At 53.8% G+C, this 19,004-nt stretch overlaps 1 protein-coding gene across 1 annotated transcript; it reads right to left on the minus strand.

Annotated features, from left to right (window-relative positions):
- On the minus strand, window positions 1-15,565 carry CDC25A (cell division cycle 25A). Its single transcript, XM_048510949.1, has 14 exons — window positions 15,430-15,565; window positions 14,190-14,241; window positions 13,983-14,019; window positions 13,159-13,260; window positions 12,157-12,276; window positions 11,251-11,385; window positions 10,671-10,748; window positions 9,150-9,302; window positions 7,869-7,964; window positions 7,152-7,214; window positions 6,621-6,719; window positions 5,409-5,539; window positions 4,029-4,140; window positions 1-2,114 (listed from the first exon to the last, which is right to left on the minus strand). The coding sequence occupies exons 1-14, from the start codon at window positions 15,488-15,490 to the stop codon at window positions 1,974-1,976; spliced, it is 1,380 nt and encodes a 459-aa protein (XP_048366906.1). The 5' UTR covers window positions 15,491-15,565; the 3' UTR covers window positions 1-1,973.
- Between the last annotated feature and the right edge of the window lie 3,439 nt (window positions 15,566-19,004).

The following is a 19,004-nucleotide window of genomic DNA, read 5'->3' on the forward strand; positions in this document are numbered from 1 at the left end:
TTTGGTACTGGGCAGTTTATTTCCTGAGCCTACAGAACCAGATGGTTTCAAGTGAAGGCCCCTCGTTTCCCTCTTGCATTCAAGACATTGACAATACATTAAAAGCAGGTGCTTTTCCCTCTCGCTGAATAAGCCTCCGCAAACGTCACAGCTGAATTTAAAACTGGCAACGAGAACAAATACAGAACCCCGAATTCTAGGAAGTGTGCGGAGAAGAAGCAGAATAAGTACTTTGGGGAACATTCACAGGACGAAGCCGGCAAAGCTGCTGTGGAAGCACAGTGGTTAGGAAGAAGAGCAAACATTTGTGAGAGTCCTCAGCCAACCGAAACCCCAGACTTTTCCCCGAGGGCTCCAGTGTCTGAGCAGCACAGGCACAAACCACGGATGGCAGGTTCCGTCTGTGAAAGAGCTGGACTGAGCATACAAGGCCGTTCCACCAAGGTACAAACCCACAATCCAATAGCTTCCTTCCCACATTTCGACGACAACCAACCAACACTCATGGATTTCTTAATTCCCTTTGCCTCCTTCCCCAGATATAACAAACAGCAGCGGCCTTTGAGGAACGTGAAATTTACACTTATGGGTCCCCTGCGGCCCCTCCTCTTCACAATAAGAGGATTTGTAACACAAGATGCGGCACCAGAGGTCAAGGTGTCCAAAGGGATGATTTCTGGCCAGCCGCCTATGAAGGGCAACCAAGTATTCTGCCCCTAAGTCCCACTGTTACCAACTACCTTTGGCACTCCAGATGTTATGGACTACAATTCCCACCAGCCCTTGCCAGCATGGCCAATTGGCCATGCTGGCAGGGGCTGATGGGAATTGTAGTCCATAACATCTGGAGCGCCAAAGGTTCACCACCACGGAACTATACACACAATTAGCGTTTCAATCAGATGATAAAACAGACTCTATTCTTTGACAACGGCCTTTTGCCAGAGGGGGCCCCGTGAGCCTCAGAGGTGGTAGCCACATGCCCACCATTCCGTTATTTACCTCTGGACATCTCATGAGCTGAGAAAAGCCGATAGACATCAACCCATCCTTCCAGCAAGACATGTGGGAGTGAACAGCAGCAGAACGGGAAGCCAGGGTTGGAGAGGCCTCGCAATCCTTGGCTGCGGAGTGATTTGGGGTGGGGGTGGGGGGGTGGGGAGAAAGCACCATGATTGCCCCAAGTCAGCATTCCTTTCCTGAAGCCTGGTCTCAGAAGAACCGCCACTGCTGTGTCTGGTGTGGGGGTTCCTGGAATCTGCTGCTAGAGGATCCAGGGCGCTTCACGGAACACCCTGTCCTCTGAGATATCCGCAAGAAAGCCAAGACCCTCAGTGTTCTTTCTTAGGGAGCTGCTATGGCAAAGTCCAGGGCAGTCAGATCAGAGCCTCGGGGGCGAGAACACAACGAAGCTGCTCCCGGTAACAGACAGTGAGGTTCTGGGCAGAAATTGTTTCCAGCTTCCTTGCTTGCTTCCCCCACCCGGCACCGAATTGCAAAAATGACGGCACTCGTGAACATGACACAACTCAGCGGCAGCTTGGTGGGTTCCCTTTGGGTGCCTCCAGCTGGGACCAGAGTCAGAAAGAGGCCTTGAAACACCTCAGCCGCAGGCATAAGTTAGCTTCATTGGACTGGACTAACATTTAAAAAGGTACACTTTTAAAACACATGCTAAAATATCACTGTTAACACTTCAGAAGGCACGGACAGCTTCCCACGCAAGGAGGCACACAAATGCCGTAGTTCCACGGGGGAGTGTAAACAGGGTCCAGACCCACCGGGCGGGTGGGTGGGCAGTCGAAGTGCTCCCACATTCCCTTGCCGGAAGTTATTCAGTAAGCAGCAACGGCAAAGACCACGCAAGGAGCAAACACGTTCCACGGCCTGCAGGGCTAAGGCGACAAGCCAGCCCATGTCCTCCTTTGCCCCCGTGGCAGGCAAGCGGCATCTGGCTGCCCCATGAAGAGATCTCAGAGCTTCTTCAAGCGACTGTACAGTTCTCTTTTGCTCTTCTCTCCGGCCCACGTCCGACTCTTGGTGCGGAACTTCCTCAGGTCCTCCCGGAAGTCTTCATGGTGCATGGGGCGGTAGCCCTGCGGCTCACAGTAGCTCTGGGGGAGAAAAGCAGCAGTGCTTAAACATATATATTGTCGAAGACTTTCACTGCCAGAATCACCAGCATGCTGTGGGGTTTCCGGGCTGCATGGCCATCTTCCAGCAGTATTTTCTCCTGACGTTTTGCCTGCATCTGTGGCTGGGACTGAAACCCAGAAAACCCACAACGTCCTAATTCTTAGCTACCCTGATGGTCACTGACAGAACTTCTCCCACAATGCAGCTGTAGCATCAACCTGCTGGCCTTCTTGCAAATCCTCAGGGGTCATACTGACCACGTCCTGCCAGTTCGCTGAAGGTCACCCACTTCTCTTCCTGAATGGATCCACTATCTTTTCTAGGTAACCACTGGAAAACCTCAATGGGTGACCTGCCCCTATGACTGTGCCCCAAAACAGCCAGATTGGGCACTAGTGGGCAGAGGGAAGGTCGCTTGTGGGTGTCAACAGCTGGCCTTCAAGCTGGAGATAATCTGCATGCCAATTGTGGGCTCTGCCACTGACTCAGGGCCATCCAAAAACAGCAGGCAACTGCAAAGGAGGCAAAGTTGGGGGTTTCTCTGGTAAAACAGACGACCTGAGGAGCCAGGTGTTATTACACAGGAGTGCTAAGGAAGCCACATACTGCAAGGAGAAAACAAACCCAAAACAAACCCAAAAGCAAAATGTAAAGTGATGCACATAGGGGCAAAAAATCCAAACTTCACATACACGCTACAGGGGTCAGTGCTATCAGTCACAGACCAGGAAAGGGATTTAGGCGTCTTAGTTGATGGTTCCATGGGAATGTCAACTCAATGCATGGCAGCTGTGAAAAAGGCAAACTCTATGCTGGAGATCATTAGAAAAGGAATTGAGAATAAAACTGCAAAGATTGTCATGCCCTTATATAAAGCCATGGTGAAACCGCACTTGGGAGTACTGTGTTCAGTTCTGGTCGCTGCATTTCAAAAAGGATATTGAGGAGATAGAAAAAGTGCAGAGAAGGGCAACGAGGATGATTGAGGGACTGGAGCACCTTTCCTATGAGGAGAGGCTGCAGCAATTGGGACTCTTTAGTTTGGAGAGGAGACGGCTGAGGGGGGATATGATTGAAGTCTATAAAATTATGCATGGGGTAGAAAATGTTGACAGAGAGAAATTTTTCTCTCTTTCTCACAATACTAGAACCAGGGGGCATCCATTGAAAATGCTGGGGGGAAGAATTAGGACTAATAAAAGGAAACACTTCTTCACGCAACGTGTGATTGGTGTTTGGAACATGCTGCCCCAGGAGATGGCGATGGCCACTAACCTGGATAGCTTTAAAAAGGGCTTGGACAGATTTATGGAGGAGAAGTCGATCTATGGCTACCAATCTTGATCCTCCTTGATCTCAGATTGCAAATGCCTTAACAGACCAAGTGATCGGGAGCAACAGCCGCAGAAGGCCATTGCGTTCACATCCTACATGTGAGCTCCCAAAGGCACCTGGTGGGCCACTGCGAGTAGCAGAGAGCTGGACTAGATGGACTTTGGTCTGATCCAGTTGGCTTGTTCTTATGTTCTTAAACCCATTCTGTTTACATTCCCAAGGACTCAAAAATAACTCCAAGTCATGAATCTCCTGATAAGAAGAGATGCCATTTGGGGAAAACAAACACGTACAGAGGAGATCAAGACAATAAGAGCGCAAGGGTCCACTTCAAATCCCTGCTCAGCTATGACACACATGGTTGCCAGCCACTATTTCTCAGTGTCCAGCCTCCCTTGCAGGGTTGCTGTGAGGATAAAGCAGGAGGAGAAGAGAGAAACTAGGCGTCTCACCCACAGTGCGCTAGAGAAAGGGCAGGATACAAATACGCGGAGCTAACGACACACACGAGCAGCTAAGAGACAAGAACTACGTTACCTGAATAGAATGATGCTTACCCTGCATTTGAGGAAGAAGTCCTTGTAGCCCCCTTTCAGGACATACAGCTCAGGGTAGTGCAGGCTGGGGTACTCGTTGCCAAGGCGATCTCTCTCCCTCACAAACCGGCACCTGAGGCAGGGTGTGGAGGGCAAGAGAGAAAGACTGACTCTTCCTGCACATGATCCACATGCAAGTTGGCACTTTAGATGAGGCTCCCTTGGAGGAAGGTCGGAAATTTTAGAAAGGCCCAGAACAGACTACTAGTTGGGAATAGTGACGGGCAGCTCATTTCCTCAATACTGAAACTATTTCACCAGCGCCTGCTTTGTTTCCAGGTGATGAATTCACCCTACGAAGCACGAAGTGGCCTCTGCTCCAGGCATCCCAAGGAGATCTCCTTCATTATTAAAGAGCTCAGGGTTTTCAACATTATAAAATGTAACACAATATGATCCAAATATGCTGGTGGTCTATTGGGACTGTATGAGACCAATTTTGCTTGCTACAAACTTGGTTGTCTAATGTCAGTTTTTTATCCCCCCTCCCCCCCGATGGCAAAAATTAAAATACTAACACAAGTTGTGGTGTTTTTGCCGCTCTCTCAAGTACATGGCACACCTGCAACTTTTCTTGTAGAAAATTAAGCGACTGATCGTTTTAAATTCCATAAATATGCCAAATAAGGTATAAATTATGTATTTCACATGGTTAGAGAAGCAACATAGGTTTAACCTTGTTAGGAACGTACTACAGATAGGGGTGCTGTGTGGTTTCCGGGCTGTATGGCCGTGTTCTAGCAACATTCTCTCCTGACGTTTCGCCTACATCTGTGGCTGGCATCTTCAGAGGATCTGATAGTTGGAAAGGAAAGATCCTCTGAAAATGCCAGCCACAGATGCAGGCGAAATGTCAGGAGAGAATGTTGCTAGAACACAGCCATACAGCCCGGAAACCACACAGCACCCCAGTGATTCCGGCCGTGAAAGCCTTCGACAATACAGTGCCACAGATATTTCAGTTTCCCCAGTAGCTTCTGGAAGCAACATGACTTTCTCCATTGCTTCTGAATTTCCAGGAATGTTTATCTCCAAGGAGGATCTGTTGACCCCGCCAAGTGTATGCACACGGCCACAGCAAATCAGTTGGGACCTCCAAACTTTATGGAACGGCTTTCCTGAAGCATTCCAGCCCGCAATCACCATCCAGCTCTTTGTTATGCAAACCCCATCGTCATGGCCAACATTTACCTGCTTGAGTAACTTATACACTACCTTTCTAGCAGTACTCAAATCATGACTGACTGCTAACAGATAAAATCTGGCACCACCCTCTTTTCGTTGCCAGCAAAGGCACCTGTCTGTGAAAACAACTGCACAAAAGGGCATTCACGCACTCACATTCGTGGGCCCCGCTCTGACGAGAACTCGCAGTGGAAAACAACGATCACTCTCTTGTTGTCAGATGAGACGATGGGCTTCTTCAGCAAGAACTCCTCCACATCTTCCTCCATGTGGAGGTTTACGGCACCCTGCGAGGGAAGGGTCACTGGTTGATTGGCAGACCTGGCTCATGCGACATTTGATGTTGCGGGCAACACATTTCGTGGCAGCTGCAAAGAAGCAGCCCATCCTCGGCACCCCCCCCCCAGATGACATCAAGGGGCAGCAGTCACCTGACACCCCCCTGCAGCTGTTTGGCAATGACAGCACCTCCCTGCTCCTCCCCAACTTCCAAACAATTGGCAACCCGAAATACCACCCCTGCTCCATTCCACCCTTTGACAAAGAGAAAACAAAATGGCGAATGATCGAATTAGACCAGTGATGGCGAACCTTTTCGAGACCGAGTGCCCAAACTGCAACCCAAAACCCACTTATTTATTGCAAAGTGCCAACACAGCAATTTAACCTGAATACTGAGGTTTTAGCTTAGAAAAAGTAGTTGGCTTTGAGGCATGCGTTACTCGGGAGTAAGCTTGGTGGTAGTCGGTGGCTTTGCTTTGAAGCAACCGTGCAACTCTTCCAACAGGTGAATCACGACCCTAGGAGGGTTTACTCAGGAGCAAGCCCCATTGCCAGCAACCAAGCTTACTCCCGGGTAAAGGATTGCGCTTTTGTTCTTTGCATGAAAATCAGTGGGGTTTAACAGAGCTTAACAGGGTTACCTACACTGCCTCCCCAAAACTTGGTCTTTGGTTTAATGCTAATAATTGAGCCCAGCGGCCCAGGTTAGCCTAGATGGGGGAAGGGGGCACTCTGTTTGCACGTGCCCACAGAGAGGGCTCTGAGTGCCACCTATGGCATCCATGCCATAGGTTCGCCACCACTGAATTAGACCAACTTGATCAAATCCGAGTACACATCATCATTTTCTATGCCCAGGGAAGGAAGTGGAATTGTCCGATTATGGGCATTTGTCCTTGTCATGAAGGTCCCTCCAAAGATCCAGCCTCTAGGCGGAGTGCTACGTACGATGAGAACTGCTAATAGATGAGCATGAGCTGGAACTGAACTCATTAGTAAATTTCCAGAGCGAGATTGGCCCAACTGCTCTGGGATTCACCCCGGCAACCTGAAGACGCTGTCACCGCTCCCCAAACTCCGCGATACCTTGATGTGGCCTCCTTCATATTCATAGGGATATCTGCAGTCAATGATCACACACTCCTTAATGAACCTTGCGAAGCTTCCGTTCAAGACTGCAACGATCTAAAGGGAAGAGACTGCCAAGTGTTAGATCTTAAAGAGTCCGTGCTGCTGTTTTTGATTCAACAAGCAAACCAGTGCAGCTCAATCTCAAAATGTCTCCTGACTCACAACAGTCCATTGAAGGGTCTTCTCTCCACTCCAGCAACAACAAAATCAAGTCTGTAACCCATGCAAAGCCAGAGGTTTGCACACAAACGCTCCCAGGTTTAATCCAATTTTTAAAAAGATCTCACACCACAGATGTTGGGAAAATGTCAACAGCCCCGAGCCCTGGGAGACCTGCCTCGATTGCGAGGCACAAATGCTCCCCTGATAGATGGGCCGAGTCTGCTTTCTCTTGTCGAGGAGCTATGGCTCCGTGGCCTCACTTGATGCACTGCTTTTAGGAGGTGAGTTTACTCAACTGAGGGGAACTTAGCTTGTGAAACCTACCATTTCTGGGTCGATATATTTCAGATCTTGATGCTTCCCGTCCACCGTGTGAAAAAGATAACCCTAAAAAAACAAGGCTTAGTTAAAGCAAGGAAGTTAGGCTACGCAATCTCAACATGAGCAAAGGGAGGTTGCGAGCACATGAGTCCTTGCTGCTTCGAAGGGAAACTCAAACCCCAGCTGTGTCAAAACATAAGAACCAACAGGTTAGAAAACAGATCCTCAAGCATAAGCATAAGCATTTTATTGTCATTGTGCACGCACAACACAATTTCATACTCATACATCATACTCATACAATACATCATACTCATACAATTTCAGACTCATACATCATCCTCACTTCCCCCTTCCTCCACCCATCCCTACACAGCCCCAAACACATCAGCACCTCAACCATTCTGAGGTGGTGGGCATCTTTTGCAATTCTGACACAGTCTGGTATGTGTAGCCACAAAGTGGCTTCTCCGTGAGGCAGAGCCAGCCACAAAATGGCTGCCACAAAATGGCTTACCTTCGGGTATATAATGAAGATCCTTGTGCTGTGGTGGCAGTTACTATCAAAGCAGTGGTTTTTTTTAAAATGGCCAATACCCCACGTGGCCCAGCCCACTTCTTAAAAACACTTTGAAGGCACCAAAAAAGATGTTGATGGGCAACAAGTTGGGGGGGAAGGGGGGGCTGGGTAGAGGCAATAGGCAAAAGGCACAGCCTTACCCTTGAGAAGTCTCCAATAAGGTCCCTTTGGTCGTTGTCTAGAATACTCTCTATCTCGGTTGAGGATGACAGTGGTTCGGCAACAAGGACCTGACTCTGGAGGAAGGAACAGGAAGAAACACGGGACACTGAAGCCACGCTACAGTCAGGCTCATTCACAAACATTCAACTCATCTGGAGACCGTCTGCCTTCAGTTCTTCAAGGAGTAGGCAGACTAGCTGGAGAGATCTGGAGCCCAAAGACAAAGGGCAGACAGAAGGCAAGGCACCGAGAAAGAGCGAGCGCTGGAGCTGTGCGTTCAAACAGCCTTACAGTACAATGCTGGAAGCACACGTGAGAAGATGCACGTGCAAAATCAAGGAAAGGAAATGACTGTGTGTGTGTGTGGGGGGGGGGCTGTTTTGCTGAATTCTGGCTTGCACATTTGAAAACCCAGACAGGAAAGAGACAGAGGAAAACATGATGGGTAAGGGAAATAAAACAGTATATTGCAAAGTATGAAACTAACAAAACTAAGTCAGCCATACCCAACTTGTGGAACAGGAAACCTAGTTGAGCCACAATATTTAAAAGTAATATTATAAATATTTTTAGAACTTAAGCCTCAAAAGGTAGATTTCATACTTTTAAGGAATTACATAAGATGGCTAAATTGACTGTACTGAAGAAGCCCCATGGATACTCTGCGGAGCACTGTTTGAGAACCACTGACTTAGATGTTTGGAACCATTTTCAACTTTATGAACACTTCAGCTCAACATACACTCACAGCACAAGACCGTTACAAAAATGTCTGAGCAAGAATTAGCTGGTACCCCAGCTGCTACAAAAAGAGCATAAGAATTCACTTTACACCGTGGTTTTTAATTGTTTTGTGTAAATACTAGATCTCTAACAGTCTACAACTTTGGACGTCACATTTTCAAAAGTTTCCCCTCTTACACTTCTTTACACTTTCTGAAATCAGAAAGCTAAGACCCTGGGATCCACGCACTCTCTTCGACACACTGCAGGTCAGCCCCAGACGAAAACGTTCTTAGAATTCCCAAATCCTGTTTTGCCCCAGGAACTAAGGCAAGGAGCGTTGGCTGCTGCCACAAGAACGGATCATGTCGTACAGATAGCAGGGAAAAGTTCCACTCAGGATTCTGCAAAGGGGCTCTGGTGTCCAGACCCACATCTGCTGCCCGAGGCCAGGGGGCTCCGGCATCAGCCCCTCCTAGGAAGACAAGCGAGCTCAGTGGACAGGGGGAGTCACTGTATGTTCTTTAGCTACCAACCGTCAGTTCTTCAGGTGGAGCTCCACAAGCATTTCTCTTCCTCTTGCTGGTCTCCGGTGAATTCTCTTCCTGGGATCTCTCCGTTCTTTTCAGGGCAGCCTTGGCCACACCGTACGGCTTGCTTTCTGACCCCAGCGGCCTGCAGCGCTTATTCTGGACAAAAGCCAAAGTGGCATTAGCACTGCAAGGCAGCCAGTGCCTCCAACCAGCAACCCACTGGGTGTCAACAGAGCTCGCTCCCTCCCTCAAAGAAGCGAGAACATTCCACGGTTGGAGGAGGTAAGCCCTCGGGTGAGAACAGGTTCTGAAAAGGCCATAAAGCAGTGGTGGCAAACCTATGGCACTCCAGATGTTCATGAACTACAATTCCCATCAGCCCCTGTCAGCATGGCCAATTGGCCATCTGGCAGGGGCTGATGGGAATTATAGTCCATGAACATCTGGGGTGCCATAGGTTCGCCACCACGGCCATAAAGAGACCAGGGACAGGCAGATTCAGCAAAGCTGTAGGCAGACTGCTTAACACAGTGGTGGCGAACCTTTGGCACTCCAGATGTTTTGGACTACAATTCCCATCAGCCCCTGCCAGCATGGCCAATTGGCCATGTTGGAAGGGGCTGATGGGAATTGTAGTCCATAACATCTGGAGTGCCAGAGGTTCGCCACCACGGGCTTAACATGTATGTTATGAGAGGCTGGTGACGGCAGAGGACCACCTGCTCCAAAGAGCCCCGGTTCAATGCAGGTTCCACGTTAAATAAAATAAATGTTTTGAATTTCAGAAGGGCAGCTGTGTTAGTTTGTTGTAGCAAAAACAAGCAAGGGATCTGATGATTCTAGCATCAGACTTCATGCTCTGGAGATCACTTGTCAGGTGCGTGTGGCAGGGCCTCACTAGGTGGGCTTTTGTTTACGAAGATATTTTAAAAGCCACGAAGCATGGAAAGTACAGAAATGTCGTTATGTAAACTGCGCTACAATCGAGAGACATACAGAGTCTGTTCACAGCAGCCGTCGCTGGCTTTGTCTCTAGCTGTGCTAGGCTAGCTAACATCGGTAGAGGCCAAGAAGTCCCAGGTGTTGCTAGGAGAAAAACACCCATAATGAGGAAGGAATCCCAGATTCTATATTAAAAAAAAAACAACCACTTTTTTATCTGATTTAGGCTCCTAAGGAAATGAATAATCAAAAGCATTACAATAACCTGAAAGAGACACGTAACTAAAAACAACACAGAGACACAAGAACAAGGAGGAGGGCCCATGAGAGTTTGCCAAACAAAACAGAAGTCTTTACAGTGGCAGAAGGGAACAGATGAATCTCCCCGGATAGAGAATTCCACTACTTCTATCCTTTATCTACCTGAACATACCAAAGAGAAGCCACCTCAAAATCGAATAATTCTTTAACAGTTGGCACAAAACCTGGCTACTTTGCACTACATAGGAAATGGTGGGGTGTTTTTTAAATCAAAGGAACGCCTAGCTGTTCAGCTCCATGAAGCTTAGATAGCGAACTTACCTGGGTTTCCTGTCGCGTCTTCATCACTAACGGTGCAGTCCACAGACTTGCCACCCCAAATGGCATCTCTTCATCATTCTGAAAGAATCACTGAGGTCAGTTATATCAACTACTTCTGGAATGCAGCTGCAACAGCTGTCGTTTCCATTTCATTAATTGCCTGGCTTTAATTAAGTTATTTCATTTATTTATGATGAGCGACCTTGGTGGAGGAGTGACCTGGGTACCACAGAAAACGAGCGCCCCAGCTCTTAGCCTGCAAAGTGTTCTGGACCTCTGGCAATGAGCGATTCTACATCCTGCATATTCCCCACCCGCTGATCTTAGTCACACCTCTGAAGTGTTTTCCAGGCGATCTGGTGCTATTTAACATTCTAACTCTTCTAGTTCTTACATTCCAATGGCAGGCATAGAACTGACCTCTAATTTTGTTCAGAGAGGAGCCACCCTGTGAGACTCATGGTGAGTAGAGCCCTCTATCTACCCTGGCCGTCTGCACAAAATGGCTGTGCCCAAGTGTCACTCCCGTTGGAAAACCTTCCACTGGCAAGGTGCTACAAAATCGCTCCCCATCACTTACACTGACATCTGGCCCATCCATGATCTCCAGGAATCCATCATCCTCATCTTCTGTTCCAGGGGCCTTCAGAGAGAGCTGCCTCACGTATGCCGGACTGGAGCTTCCCAGGTGATTTTCACTCTCGCCGCTACAAACCTAAAGCCAATGACAGTGTAATGATTGCATTTCTACTTTTCTCTGAGAGCTCTAAATGAACCCCTACATGAACAAGTGTGCCAAAAACAGTTCCCGTACAGATTGTTGTTCTTGCTGCTTCGGTAATTCTCCTCTTTACCTTTGGACACCCACAAATACAGGTCCTACGTTCTTGCCGAAACCAGACCTCCAACAGCTTAACAAAAATCCAGTCTACTTGCAAATCTAAGATGCACAGAAATGTCCACCACCCCAGTCTTAGGCCTCAGCCACTTATCAGATTCTAATAGCTGGAATCCAAAGGAGCCGTGAGGCTGCCTCACCCACCACAGTGTTTGGTTTTGTACTACAAGCTAGTTTCTGTTCTGAACAGTTCTCTCCATACATAATAAGGGGTCTCAACATTCTATAGTTCTACGTGTGCAGAATTACAAATACAACATATTACTAAAGTGCAGAATTGTAAATAAATAATGCCAATTTCTAACAGCATGTTTTTAGTCAAAGTTCTGGAATCTGGCCTGAAACAACAAGCAATATGTGCTCAAGGCTACATTATTACAAGAACAAAACTTTGATATCCTACATTATTTTCAGATGATTCCCTCACATTCCCCTTCTGCTACATGGAAATATTTGCCCACAAAGCTCAGAAATTTGCAAATTGGGCAGCACAAACAAAAACACTATGTGTTTTCTGGTTGCAAAATGGATTGTCTTAGTTCTTGAGAGTTGCTACTTAGCCCATCCCTACTTTCCAGAGATACATGCCATAAATCCTGGAGCAGACTTCTGCTTTGGTCCTAAAGTGTCTTGTGTACTTTCAAGGGAACAGCTGCGCCAAGAACTGCGAGAGGTAGGCCGCATCGGCTTTTTGAATTCAAAGGGCTCCTTTGAGGAAAAGACAACCATTTTATCAACTGCATCAAGGATAATTAATTGCTACTTTTGAACTAAGCCTCCCCAGACTCCAAAGAAAACCTCTCTTTGCAACAGTTCTTGCCCCATTAAAAAGAACCTGCCAGTAAAGATTTCTGACCCTGCAAAGAAAAACCCCACCCGCAATACAATGCACTCAACCACACCTTTGCATAGCAAGTTCCACCCAAACATTTACTGATTGGTTTCCCACCCGGGGACATGAAAATTTATACCCCACTAAAACATTCCCTTCTCTCTGGACACAGTGTGTAATGCAAACTTCCCTCCCTCTGTGATACACCTCTGAAGATGCTGGCCACAAATAAGAAGCATAAGCATTTTATTGACATTGTGCATGCACAACGAAATTTACAGCAGCATTCCTCGATGCACACAATTTCAGACTCATACCCCATCCTCACTTTCCCCTTCCTCCACCCATCCCTACACAGCCCCAAACACATCAACACAAAGCCGCAGATGCCGGCCAAACATTAGGAACAAGATCCACCAGACCACGGCCACACAGCCCGGAAAACCCACCAGAACCCTTTCTCCCCCTGTTCACCTCCAAGTTTTTTAGTCAATCTTTTCACAATGCAAATGAGTAATGGACTCATAAATATGAAATTTAACAAATGCGCTAGTTGCACACAAGCGTCTGCAGAAGACTGATAACAACTGATGATTAAAACCTTTGTCTACTGGTTAAACTGAAACAGAATAGATCTTCTTGATCCTCTCTAGACCTTTGAACTTTCTCCACACTTTTTACCAGCAATCAGGACACGCCCCAGTCTTCATCCCCAACCCTCCTGATAACAGTTTGCAGGGGTGTGAAACTGAACTCACATTCTCTTTGTTCTCTTCAGAGTCACAGGACTGAAAAGCACTGCAGCCCAGCACATCCGAATGGCTCCTCTTCAAAGCAGGGCTACATCCCAGAAGGCTTTGCTGTAACGTTGGGGGGGGGGGGGGGGGGAGGGGAATAAACAAGAAGTGAATTACAACACTTTCCCCCCAGACCACCCTAAATGAAAGCCACCTCAATCTAATTTGCTGAAAACAAAAAGTGTTACAGCAACCCTCATATTTATGTCTAAAGCAGATGGAAAGCGAATGAGGATGTGCCAGGTTGCCACTGGGCACCCAAGAATCTTTGGGAGCAGTAGTGGCGTCAGCCAATGCTCTGCAAGCTCTATGATATTACCACAGAGTCTGCAGAGGATGATGTTAGACATCCAGGTGTATATCAGTGCATTGCGTAATCCATTTTTGCCCTCAGCTGTTCTTCTACCAGTTCAGACTCAATGGCAGGTATACCCATTTCAACATAAAGAACTCAGGAGATGTGTGAATTAATTTGTAAAATCTTCCTGGGTCTTCTTTATGTTAAATGCCCCCCCCCTGGTCCTAATACTTGCGCTCTGCTTCTTTGGGAGCGTTTTAAAACCTTCCTCAAGTGTCACTTCCGTCAGCACTATTATTATCTGTACCGGGAAACGTAGCACTTTGGTAAAATAGCATTTATATTGCTCTGGACGTCTCTTATGGAGACTTCCCTTTTTGTAAAGTTGCCCAGGCTGAGGTTTATGACATGAGGTCGTTCTATCTCACATAAAGAGCAGCAGAATACAGTAGTCACATCAAGAAAGACTCTTTCCTAAGCAACTTACCGGGATGGAATGCATTCTTTGTATCGGAAGTCGAAAGCTGAAATGAGAAAACACTTCAGGATTCCTTAAATCCAAATCCTAGGAATTCTGATTTTTCAAGAGCATAGCCCTTTCACCCACAACTTCCAATCCTGACTCCCTAGAGCTACCCTCCCAGTAAGGTTTAATGACAGATGAAGCCCAAAGGTGGGTGAGTTTTCTACATACGTGTCGTCAAGGTCTTTCGCACCCTGCAAGGTTGGAGAATCCATGCAGCAGCCTGTGGAAAAGAAATATTCTTTCAGCTAAAAGACACCTCATAGCTCTTTAAAGTAGTCAGCACTAAACCACAGTAACTTTCATAACTGCATCCATACTGCAAAACCTTAAAAGAATCTCTTGCACCTGAGGGAATGGAAATTCACTGATAAGTATAACATGAAAGATATGGGTAACAAAGAAAATGCGAACTTCATGCATGCATTGATGGACTCTGAACTGGCAGTGATTGAGTAGGAGCGAGACCTTGGAGCCATGAGAGATAGCTGGATGAAATTATCATGTAAATGTAGAGCAATAGTGAAAAGGGCTGATTCTACACTAAAAATTCTTAGGAAATGGTTTGGAAAACATAAAACTGGTATAGCGCTGTTCTTATACAGATCTACAGCGCAGCCGCATTTGAAATACTGTCAACAGTTCCAGTCATTCCATCTAAAAAAGGGATACCACAGAACTGAAAAGGGTACATAACAGGCAACCCAAACTATCAAGGGGTTGAAGCAAGTGGAACATATAGAATCATAAAAGCTGGAAGAAACCACAAGAGCCATCCAATCCAACCCCCTGCCTTTTAGTAAGCCAATGCAATTCTGGGCCACGCTAATACGAGTGTAGTGTCTAGACCAAGGGACGTAATAATACCACTCTATTCAGCATTGGTCAGACCTCACTTAGTATGCTGTGTCTACTTCTGGGCACAACAATTCAAGAAGGATACTGACAAGCTGGAACGGGTCCAGAGGAAAGCTACCAAAATGGTAAAAAGATCTGGAATCCATGCCCTACGAAGAGTGCCTTAGGGAACTGGGGATGTTTACTCTTAAAGAGAAGGTGAAGGGGTGACATGATAGCCATGTTCAAATACTTGAAGGGATGTCATGTTGCAGAGGACTTGTGTTCTGCTGCTCCAGAGACTAGGACATGGAGTAAGGGCTTCAAAATACAGGAAAAGATTCCACCTAAACATTAGAAAGAACTTTCTGATGGTCAGGGCTGTTTGACAGTGGAATATGCTGCCTTGGAGGGTGTGGAGTCTCCTTCTTTGGAGGTTTTTAAACAGAGGCTGGATGGCCCCTGTGGTCTCTTCCAGCTCAACTGAGCTCACGGCTGAACTGATATTTGAATCGACTTTGCAATTTACAGTGCAGCTATCTAAATTTTTTCACGCAAAAAGTAAGAGACAAACCTGAATCTGTAGAATCAGAAGAGGTGCTCCTTTGCAGATTGATGTCCCTTTCTTCCAGCATCTGAACACAATTTTCACTTTGGCTGCAACGATTCAGAACGTTGCTATTACCTTACAGAACACGATGAACAAAAAGCATTCCCACAGCAATCAGATGAAGCATGCTATGAGTCAGATGCTCCTGAGATATGTGCTGCTTTCAGCTAAGCAGTGCACTGCCCAAAGAGTAGCCTCTAAAGTCCGACAGACCTTACTTCCGAAATGCACACTTGTGTCACAAGTACCAGATATACAGGAGTTTCCACATTCCTGGCAGCCGCTGCCCACCTGACTGTAGTGCCCGTTCACTTAGCAAACTTCTGCTCAGTGTATTTGTGTCAACTGAATAGTAGAGATTGAGGACATTCCTCACTACATGCTATGATCGCCTCTATTTTGTGGACCCAGATATACATTTCTGGAAGCCATTTCAGCCACTCTAACCACATGCACAGCTGTGATGAAAGCAAAATTCCTCATTCAGGTGGGAGACTCGTATATGCTGGACACATGAAAGCTCTGCGCACTCTGGCAGCTTAAGAAAACATGAAGAAAATTAGTGCCTGAAACTTAAAACCTCTCTTGTTTAAGCTCTTTTTTTTTTCAATTGTGCGGCGTCTTTTCTCAATGCCTGTTTTCACTCTTCCTGTTTTATTTAGACCAGGGGTCTGCAACCTGCAGCTCTCCAGATGTTCATGAACTACAATTCCCATCAGCCCCTGCCAGAATGGCCAATTGGGCTTAGCCCCCCCCCCACCCCCCCCACCCCCCACCCCCCCCCCCCCACCCCCCCCTTCAACCCCTCCCCCCCCACCCCCCACCCCCCCCCCCCCCCGCCCCCCCCCCCCCCCCCCCCCCCCCCCCCCCACCCCCCCCCCCCCCCACCCCCCCCCCCCCCCACCCCCCCCCCCCCCCACCCCCCCCCCCCCCCACCCCCCCCCCCCCCCACCCCCCCCCCCCCCCACCCCCCCCCCCCCCCACCCCCCCCCCCCCCCACCCCCCCCCCCCCCCACCCCCCCCCCCCCCCACCCCCCCCCCCCCCCACCCCCCCCCCCCCCCACCCCCCCCCCCCCCCACCCCCCCCCCCCCCCACCCCCCCCCCCCCCCACCCCCCCCCCCCCCCACCCCCCCCCCCCCCCACCCCCCCCCCCCCCCACCCCCCCCCCCCCCCACCCCCCCCCCCCCCCACCCCCCCCCCCCCCCACCCCCCCCCCCCCCCACCCCCCCCCCCCCCCACCCCCCCCCCCCCCCACCCCCCCCCCCCCCCACCCCCCCCCCCCCCCACCCCCCCCCCCCCCCACCCCCCCCCCCCCCCACCCCCCCCCCCCCCCACCCCCCCCCCCCCCCACCCCCCCCCCCCCCCACCCCCCCCCCCCCCCACCCCCCCCCCCCCCCACCCCCCCCCCCCCCCACCCCCCCCCCCCCCCACCCCCCCCCCCCCCCACCCCCCCCCCCCCCCACCCCCCCCCCCCCCCACCCCCCCCCCCCCCCACCCCCCCCCCCCCCCACCCCCCCCCCCCCCCACCCCCCCCCCCCCCCACCCCCCCCCCCCCCCACCCCCCCCCCCCCCCACCCCCCCCCCCCCCCACCCCCCCCCCCCCCCACCCCCCCCCCCCCCCACCCCCCCCCCCCCCCACCCCCCCCCCCCCCCACCCCCCCCCCCCCCCACCCCCCCCCCCCCCCACCCCCCCCCCCCCCCACCCCCCCCCCCCCCCACCCCCCCCCCCCCCCACCCCCCCCCCCCCCCACCCCCCCCCCCCCCCACCCCCCCCCCCCCCCACCCCCCCCCCCCCCCACCCCCCCCCCCCCCCACCCCCCCCCCCCCCCACCCCCCCCCCCCCCCACCCCCCCCCCCCCCCACCCCCCCCCCCCCCCACCCCCCCCCCCCCCCACCCCCCCCCCCCCCCACCCCCCCCCCCCCCCACCCCCCCCCCCCCCCACCCCCCCCCCCCCCCACCCCCCCCCCCCCCCACCCCCCCCCCCCCCCACCCCCCCCCCCCCCCACCCCCCCCCCCCCCCACCCCCCCCCCCCCCCACCCCCCCCCCCCCCCACCCCCCCCCCCCCCCACCCCCCCCCCCCCCCACCCCCCCCCCCCCCCACCCCCCCCCCCCCCCACCCCCCCCCCCCCCCACCCCCCCCCCCCCCCACCCCCCCCCCCCCCCACCCCCCCCCCCCCCCACCCCCCCCCCCCCCCACCCCCCCCCCCCCCCACCCCCCCCCCCCCCCACCCCCCCCCCCCCCCACCCCCCCCCCCCCCCACCCCCCCCCCCCCCCACCCCCCCCCCCCCCCACCCCCCCCCCCCCCCACCCCCCCCCCCCCCCACCCCCCCCCCCCCCCACCCCCCCCCCCCCCCACCCCCCCCCCCCCCCACCCCCCCCCCCCCCCACCCCCCCCCCCCCCCACCCCCCCCCCCCCCCACCCCCCCCCCCCCCCACCCCCCCCCCCCCCCACCCCCCCCCCCCCCCACCCCCCCCCCCCCCCACCCCCCCCCCCCCCCACCCCCCCCCCCCCCCACCCCCCCCCCCCCCCACCCCCCCCCCCCCCCACCCCCCCCCCCCCCCACCCCCCCCCCCCCCCACCCCCCCCCCCCCCCACCCCCCCCCCCCCCCACCCCCCCCCCCCCCCACCCCCCCCCCCCCCCACCCCCCCCCCCCCCCACCCCCCCCCCCCCCCACCCCCCCCCCCCCCCACCCCCCCCCCCCCCCACCCCCCCCCCCCCCCACCCCCCCCCCCCCCCACCCCCCCCCCCCCCCACCCCCCCCCCCCCCCACCCCCCCCCCCCCCCACCCCCCCCCCCCCCCACCCCCCCCCCCCCCCACCCCCCCCCCCCCCCACCCCCCCCCCCCCCCACCCCCCCCCCCCCCCACCCCCCCCCCCCCCCACCCCCCCCCCCCCCCACCCCCCCCCCCCCCCACCCCCCCCCCCCCCCACCCCCCCCCCCCCCCACCCCCCCCCCCCCCCACCCCCCCCCCCCCCCACCCCCCCCCCCCCCCACCCCCCCCCCCCCCCACCCCCCCCCCCCCCCACCCCCCCCCCCCCCCACCCCCCCCCCCCCCCACCCCCCCCCCCCCCCACCCCCCCCCCCCCCCACCCCCCCCCCCCCCCACCCCCCCCCCCCCCCACCCCCCCCCCCCCCCACCCCCCCCCCCCCCCACCCCCCCCCCCCCCCACCCCCCCCCCCCCCCACCCCCCCCCCCCCCCACCCCCCCCCCCCCCCACCCCCCCCCCCCCCCACCCCCCCCCCCCCCCACCCCCCCCCCCCCCCACCCCCCCCCCCCCCCACCCCCCCCCCCCCCCACCCCCCCCCCCCCCCACCCCCCCCCCCCCCCACCCCCCCCCCCCCCCACCCCCCCCCCCCCCCACCCCCCCCCCCCCCCACCCCCCCCCCCCCCCACCCCCCCCCCCCCCCACCCCCCCCCCCCCCCACCCCCCCCCCCCCCCACCCCCCCCCCCCCCCACCCCCCCCCCCCCCCACCCCCCCCCCCCCCCACCCCCCCCCCCCCCCACCCCCCCCCCCCCCCACCCCCCCCCCCC

Source organism: Sphaerodactylus townsendi, linkage group LG11 (genome assembly GCF_021028975.2).
Source record: "Sphaerodactylus townsendi isolate TG3544 linkage group LG11, MPM_Stown_v2.3, whole genome shotgun sequence".
Classification (NCBI taxonomy): domain Eukaryota; kingdom Metazoa; phylum Chordata; class Lepidosauria; order Squamata; family Sphaerodactylidae; genus Sphaerodactylus; species Sphaerodactylus townsendi.